At 43.0% G+C, this 8061-nt stretch overlaps 1 protein-coding gene across 1 annotated transcript in view; it reads left to right on the top strand.

Annotated features, from left to right (window-relative positions):
- The window catches only part of ASUN (asunder spermatogenesis regulator), a gene marked incomplete at its 5' end in the record, with an annotated part of 15969 nt that extends 11975 nt beyond the window's left edge, over nt 1-3994 (top strand). Inside the window, 4 exons of the mRNA XM_010148937.1 lie at nt 496-726; nt 1894-2033; nt 2886-3021; nt 3623-3994. Of these exons, the coding sequence (XP_010147239.1) occupies nt 496-726; nt 1894-2033; nt 2886-3021; nt 3623-3662 (547 nt within the window). The remainder of the gene's footprint in view (nt 1-495; nt 727-1893; nt 2034-2885; nt 3022-3622) is intronic.
- Between the last annotated feature and the right edge of the window lie 4067 nt (nt 3995-8061).

Here is an 8061-nt window from a genome sequence, read left to right as displayed (position 1 = left end):
CAGGTACTGGAAGGTCTCCCTGGAGACCTTATTGTTATCCAGAGAATTAAATAGCAATTAACTTGCATGTCAGTGGCCCTCTGCATATCCTGACATTGCATAGTTTGCAAACATCTGAGAGGATTTGGAAGTGCCTTTTGGCTGGGAGACCTTTGGTAGTGAAGAATTTGATTTCAGTGAACAGTCTACTCCAATCTCAAATTAACTCTGGATGTTAATTGGGAAATGTTACGTGCAGTGTGGCTTCATATTTCAAGGTTGGAGTTTGAGTAGTCTGAAATGTTACGTGCAGTGTGGCTTCACATTTCAAGGATGGAGTAGTCCCAGGTGGATTGAACTCTGGTACAAGAGGGCAGAGAATCTGTTCAGTTTTTTCTCTTTTGTTTGGGTGGGGTTTTTTTGTTTCTTAAAGTCTTATTTTTAACCAATTTATTCAGTGGTTTAATCATCTAGGTAATCCTGTATGTAATACCTTCTTTTTTTTCCTGACCTTAGGGATGAACAGTACCGGATTATGTGGAATGAATTGGAGACCCTTGTACGAGCGCACATTAACAACTCCGATAAGCACCAGCGAGTCTTGGAGTGTTTGATGGCTTGCAGAAGCAAACCCCCGGAGGAGGAGGAGCGCAAGAAACGAGGGAGAAAGAGGGAGGACAAAGATGACAAGTCAGAGAAGCTGGGCAAAGACTATGAGTCGGATAAGCCCTGGCAAGAATCAGAAAGGTAAAACTTCTGAAGTGGAATCAAACTGTAGCATGATGCATCCTGCCCTCAGGCAAAGGGGACAGGAGTTAGTGAAACAGTTGCAGGTTTTGATTTGGTGTGGTCATGCTCAACTCCGGCTTGCTACCACTGAGTGTGGGTCCCAGGTTTTTTCGGGTCAGTCCCCATTACCAGCCTCGGGAAACAGGCGTTTGGTTAGCGTGCCTGCTTCTCAGACTTTTCAAGTTAACATTTGACAAGCAGTATGGTTGTTTGAGCAATTTGTTGACCACTTAGCAGGGCTTTGCAGCTTGAGGAGTCGCCACTGTTGGATATTATTGTAACCACGCCACTTATTAGACATCAAAGTGCTTTATAGAAATACAAAGCATGACTAAAAACTTGGGACGGGCAGTTATCTTCTTCTCAAGCTGTAGAGCTGAATATTCGGGTAGATGAACAATCCAGATTGATTCGTCTCTTCTTTAGTTGAACATCAGGACTGATTGTCCATATACCTACTGCCCGTAATTCATGTTGTTATTGTAACTTGTCTAAGTGGTAAGCATCTGTCAGTCTCTTCTCTTTTCCACCTTTCGAACTGCTGTTCTAAAGGGATCAAAAAACCCTTATGGCAGTGAGCATAACTTGCATGTTTTGTGCATGCTACAGTCACTTAGGACAGGAGGCCCTTTTCCCCTAGGTCACTGTCACCATGCTGATGACCTTTCATGCCTTTCTGTGTATGACCAAATCCGTTCCTGCTCTTGCTTGTACTTTCCACGTGTGGAACCAAAATGGGGCCTGAGATAAAAGGGATTTGGTATGGAATAGGTCTGAAGTGACATAGAAAAGATGACAGGAAATTGTGTGGTGGTTTTGTTTATTCATTGTTACTTAGTCTTTCATTGAAAATTCAGGATGATCAACTGTCTCAACTGCACTATAAATCCTGCTGGCTAATTTAAGGGAAATTAAAATAGAATTTCCCTTTACTTAAGGCTTTATCCAGAGGATTATTCGGCTAGTCTTCCCTACTATTCACCCATTCCAAGGGGCCAAAAGAGATTTTCTTACATGATGCAGGTTGCATATGACTGAGGAGTACAAAATAGTACCAAGAATCACAAGTGCTACTCTAGTGTATTTTGCTTCACTTTTTTTTTTTTTTCCTTCTTTCTCCAAAAGGTTAAAAGGTATTTTGGAGCGTGAAAAGGAAGAACTAGCAGAAGCTGAAGTTATCAAAGATTCCCCTGATTCTCCTGAGCCACCCAACAAAAAGCCTCTTATTGCAATGGATGAGATGCCCACAGTAGAAAAGGCAAAAGGTAAACCAGAAGAATTGCAATGGACTGTTTCTTTCAGACACAGAAGCTGTTGTATCAGTCTCTAATTGCTGAAGTAATGAGACAAATCTTCATGGAGTTGAAGCTTCAAGTCAGTGAGGATAACTTTTAATTAAACACTCAGTGTTGAGACATTATTGATAAATAGGTTGACCTCAAAAGTTCTATACAGTAAGAGATACCAAGATACTGTGTGAGCTTACTGATAGGCACTGGGATTCACAGAAGCTGTTGTATCAGTCTCTAATTGCTGAAGTAATGAGACAAATCTTCATGGAGTTGAAGCTTCAAGTCAGTGAGGATAACTTTTAATTAAACACTCAGTGTTGAGACATTATTGATAAATAGGTTGACCTCAAAAGTTCTATACAGTAAGAGATACCAAGATACTGTGTGAGCTTACTGATAGGCACTGGGATTGCCGAGGGGGTTGGACAAATTCCTGTGTGTGTCAGAAATGCTCTTTAAGGACAGGTATCAGGAATCACCATCTCCTGCTGACTAGTAAATACAAGTATGCCTAGGCCATATAGTTGTGGTAATGGGAGTTCTCACTGAATTCTCTTCCTTGCTGTGAGCTGTTATCTGTCACAGTGGCTGAGCTGATGCTCAGGTTCCTCATTTGAAGCAAAGTCAGTCTCATATGAAGCTACTACTCAGCTGTTACCACTTTGCATATTTTGTATTTAGCCTCTATTATAAGGTTGTTTAATATTAGTGGGTTTAATATGTTGTGCTACCACAGTCTGTGATTTCTCCTAAGACTTTATAATGATGTAATATTTAAGAATTCAGAAATAAAATCACTTACACTCTTTTGACTTGCAAATTTAGGGCCAATGTCCTTGCTGTCCTTATGGAGCAACAGGATTAATACTGCCAACTCTAGGAAACACCAGGAATTTATTGGTCGTTTGAATTCTGTCAACAATAAAGCTGAGCTATATCAACATCTGAAAGAAGAAAATGGGTTTGTATCAGTAAATATGTCACTACAAGCGTCTTTGCAGTAGTCAGTATGGAGAAATACTTCAGTTACAGCATCACAAACACTCCTTATGGGTTAAATGGTAGCTGAGATTTCTTGTGCCGGTCTGTTGCTTGCTTTAGCTTCTAAAGGATTGTCTCATATAAAAATGTCATTGACAGTAGTGGTTGAATTCTTATGCTGTGCTGTAACAAAGTTGGTTGTAGTCCATGTTCTGCCAAAAAGTACTGAAAAACCAAACCAACCTCCTCCTAAGTCAATGAGATGGTGGTAGTCACTGATCAGTGGGAGAAAGGTGAAAAGGAAGACCTTAAACTGCTAAAGCTTAAATTTTAGAAACAGATTCTCTGTAGTCACATAAATATGGACTTTTGTCTTTTGGTGAGGTTGATAATGGTTAGCTTTTTGTGGTTGTTGCTGGACAGTTTCTTTGCAGAAACCTTTCCTTTATGTATTGTTTGCTGCTTGAAGTAGTATTAAGAGGATATAAGGTGGTTTATGTAAGTTTGGGTTTTGGTGGTTTTTTAATCTGTTGACTCTGTTTCCACTAACAAGCCTTACCAACTATTGTCTTGTATTTCAGGATGGAAACGACAGAAAACGGAAAAGCAGGCCGGCAGTGATGATTAATTTTGTTCTTTGGACAAAACTTGGCCGAATTACAGAAATATTTAATGCTGGAATTGATATTGGTACCATTTCAGTACAATTGTATAGCTCTGTTTTTACATTTTTCTATTCTTATTTTTGCTATGAAATACGGAGTCCGTGTATCACATTAGATGAATAGTGTGCAAATAGGAGCTGTCCTGAAGTATTTTACGGTCATGTTTTTTTTAGGATGAAGAAAACCTGTGCTGCCATGGACTATATCAAGTAATAAAGAATGTTAGTCAGAGTTTATAAGTACTTTCCCATAAGTATTGTTTAATATTTCAAAATCAGTGATGACTGTTTCAAAGGAAGAAAAAAATTAAGTAATTGATAATTATAATATTGTTAATTTTGGTTCATGAAGACTTTTATTTATATGAAACTTCCTCAGGAGTCCAGAATTATGGAAAAAACCACACACTGAATACCTAGTCACTGAGCTGAGAAAACGCCAGCCTTGTTTTTCAACTAAGGGGTGGGAGAGTGAATTGTTTTGCAGATAAAAATTGTTGCTTTAAGGACTTTTAAAGATTGACTAGAAATGATCTTCAGAAAGCAAAGCCTTTCAGGTTGTTGTGCTGGAGTTAAGTCTTTGTAAGCAAAAGTAAAATAAAATTTTTGCTAATCATTAATTTTTTTAAATGGAAGTATGCCCTCTAAGACACTTGTGGTTTGAGGTCTAAGCTTTTTGAACATCATGGGAAAACTGATTCTGAATATTAATGGTGTGAAATATCAACACAGATGATCTGTTTCCAGTTTCTTTTGAGTAGAGCCTTTTTCTCTTAATGGCAAGTAGAATTCTCAAACAGGAAAACTCACCCAACGTCTCTGACCTAACCCCTTGTAAGTTTGGGGGTTGGCTTCCAAATGGATCAACTTGAGTGGACTAAGGAAAGATGAATAGCTAGGCTCTCCAAGTCTATCAGCCTTCCTCTAGTCTGCATCTCTTGCCTTATTCTAGCTTGTGTGAGCAACTGAAGCACTCACAGATTTGGTATCTTACAGTTTAAGGTGATTTTATGAGCTTTCCTAAAATTAATGTATTCATATTTCTTCACCTGAAACTTTAAATACCAGTGTTTCTTAAGTTTCTGCTATTTTTAATGAGCTTGTACTGCATATCAGTCTGGATATTTATCATGTTTACTAAAGGAGTTCTAAAGTTCTAGGTTCTGAAGAACCTAGGGAGCATGGTAGGTGTCAGCTAGCTGCAACTTGTTTCTAGTTGAGGAAGTTATGACTGAAAAGCTTATCCTGTGCCTTGAATTTCAGTATTGCAGCTCCTGGTGTGCTGTTAATATTTACCTGCGGTCCTTAAATATGCACAGGAAAGAAATGCTTCGTTAGAGGAAAAGGAAAATTCTGCACTTGCTGTTAAAACATCTGGTGGTTTAGCTTGTTTACTAACTAAATTTTCCACTTATGGAGCATCTGCCAGGTAAGACTGAGTGATTAGATGAACAGAACCTGATCCTCCTGGGTGGTTGACTGTGGGCCTAAGTCCTAGAAGAGCCTTGCTGAGACATGACATGCTGCAAGGGTTGGTATCTCCTGCAGTAATCCTTTTTATTTTACCAGTCTTATGTCTATACTATTTACTACAGTGAATTACTGCTGCTTTGTTGACTTTTCCATCTAACTGTAGAGCTGGCATATAGCTGGATGGCTTCTGGAAAGCACTGAAGTCTTCATCTAGAGGAATTTGTACTTGTCCAAAAAGCCGTTCAACACCGTAAACCCAGACAAGTGCTACTCACTCATTCAAGACTTAAATCCTGTCACTACTGTCATTTTCAGGGTAACTGCTGTCCCAAAACAAGGACATAACACGTTAGCAACGTTTTCCGGTGCATGTTGTTCCTCTGCTCCCACAGATATGTTGTACCTGGAGGTGGATTGTACACGTGCAGCTTGATCTGCTCGAGGCCTTCTGTCCTGTAGCTCTTGGCACACTTGTGGCTAGCGAGCTGTTCGCTCTCCTGTGCTCTTGCTGGGGCTGCTGGGGGGTGGGAATCTGAGGTTTGGAGATAGGGCAAGCCAGCAGAGGCTGCAGGGACCCGTGTTGGTACGGCGTGCTGGCATCCACTCGCTCGCCAACATCAGTCTGCGCTGGTGTGAAAGTGGGCGGCCCGCTGGAGGTCTGTTCTCATCTCCTGGCTGTGGACCAGTCCCACGTCTATCCCTGGGCTGGATTCAGAGGCTGCAGGGACCCGTGTTGGTATGGCATGCTGGCATCCGCTCGCTCGCCAACATCAGTCTGTGCTGGTGTGAAAGTGGGCGGCCCACTGGAGGTCTGTTCTCATCCCCTGGCTGTGGACCAGTCCCATGTCTATCCCTGGGCTGGATTTCTTTTAGAAATTCTTTTGCCCCTTCTCTTCACCATGGTTCTTGAACTGCCGTTGGTGGAAGCGGACAAGAGAGCCGGTTTTAGTGTAAGAGAGCAAGCTGTAATTTTAAGTACCTTACACAGTTACCTAACAGGAAGAATTTCATGCCAAGTAGCTACCAATGCTTTTGAGTGCTACATACCATGTATTTAATAGAAACACCAAAGAAAGCCTTGGAAGGTGTTGAGAACAGAAAACGTGGCCCATGAGAGGGACAATTACTGGATGGGTTTTTTGAAAATGCTAATCTAAAATTCTGAGATGACAGACTGCTAGACTCCATTTGAATAGCGATGGAAACGCTGTGATTTGTGGTGGTCCTTCTGGCAGTTCTGTCCCGTGCATTTCTGAATTGGGGAGCTGGTTTTACTCGGTACTGGCCATGACCCCTCATTCCCATCAGCCACAGCTTGGTAGACATTATCCTGTTGTGACTGATACGGGCATATCGCTCTCCCTGCCTCACCTATAGAATCCTTTACCCCCTTTACTTGGTGTTTTGGCCTGGTACTTAGTTTTAGGGTTCTGCTTTTGCTACTGCTTCTTGGTCAGGCATAGGTTATGTTCTGATTTAAACTGAGAAACGATCAAATCACTAACTGCTTATGATTTTTGAGTAATGAGGACTGTGCATTCTAGTACAAACTGTCTTTTTCTAGATTTGCTCTTAAAATCACTTAACTGAAGTCTGTGGGTATTGTCCTGGCCGTTCGAGGTAGCTGTACGTGACAGCAGGGAGGCAGTTGGTATTTCGGCGGCTGGCAAGGTGGTGTGACGTGAGGCCGTCTTACTGCCGCAGGGCACTGCTCTTGGGTGCTGGGTGATGCTGAAGGGGCTCTCCGTAACCCAGGTGAAGGGGGGGCCCTGCACTCGTGTACAGGCGCTTTGCAGGGTTTCAGGACATCCAGTTCCACATCAGCACGGCTTAACTGGGAGTTTCTCTGAAACATGACCAACGGCGATCCAGGAATCTTCCTGTGACTCTTGCAAAGCCAGTAAACCAGTATTACCAGAACCGCCCCAGCAGCGACACAAAGGCTGCTCAGTAAGGCCGAAGGGGTCTTCCTAGTGCAGGAGTCGCTCTTCTCTTGAAGAGTAGGCACAGCACCACTGGAAGACCCATGGAACGGCTTTGTAGTGGGAGAGCAGGCTTCACCGTATGAAATGTTGAAAATGACATCAATTCTGTATTCTGGCAGCATTGCCTGGACAAAGCCTGGGCTCACGTACCCAGCGGGCACTCGTAATTTCTCCAGTGCCTCCTGGATTTCGCCTCTTGCGCACCAGCCGGAAGGTCGGGTGGCACCCGCGCACAGCGAGCTGTCGTACCAGGAGATCAGCGTGGACCCAGGTTTGAGGGCGGTCACCGTCATGTCTTTGGGACTGCTGGAGTTCAGATAGAGGGAGAGCTTCTCCAGAAACAAACTAACCCGCTTCCTCTCTCGCAGGAAAGAGTAGTAGCTGTTCTTTGTTCTGAGGGTGTAAAGGTGGCACGGTACGTCGGTGGGCTGCAGCAGCTCGATGGTGAAGGGTTCCCGGGCAGTCAGTCCTCCTGAATCGGTGGCAGAGAGCACAAACTCCTGCGGCGAATGCTGGAAGTCGATGTCGAGGGGATAGCCGTGCATGGTGTGCTTAGAGGTGTTAAACTGCAGCCAGCTTTCCGATCCCAGCCGAGAGCCGTCAGCTGGGATGACTTGTAGAGATAACTGCGTTGAGTTGCCATCTTCCGCGTCGTAAAATGTGTTGGCAGGTATGGGAAAAAAGAAGAGGCATCCGATAGTTGCCGTTAGGAATTGAATGGAATGAACAACCTTTGGGGAAGTGTTTGCTCGCCCTTTGGAGAAAGAAAAGGGAAACAAAGAATCATGAGGGAGGTGGGAAAAAAGCTACCTGATTATGATAAGGGAATCTCATCAGCCACATAGGGTTATGGAGTGTGTTGGCTAGAAGCGTTGGTATCCTGGGCTGTATCCAGAGC

The sequence above is a fragment of the Eurypyga helias genome, unplaced genomic scaffold (genome assembly GCF_000690775.1).
Source record: "Eurypyga helias isolate BGI_N326 unplaced genomic scaffold, ASM69077v1 scaffold14083, whole genome shotgun sequence".
Taxonomy (NCBI): domain Eukaryota; kingdom Metazoa; phylum Chordata; class Aves; order Eurypygiformes; family Eurypygidae; genus Eurypyga; species Eurypyga helias.
Note: the sequence above shows the minus strand (reverse complement) of the source record. Positions and strands in the feature narration are given on the sequence as shown.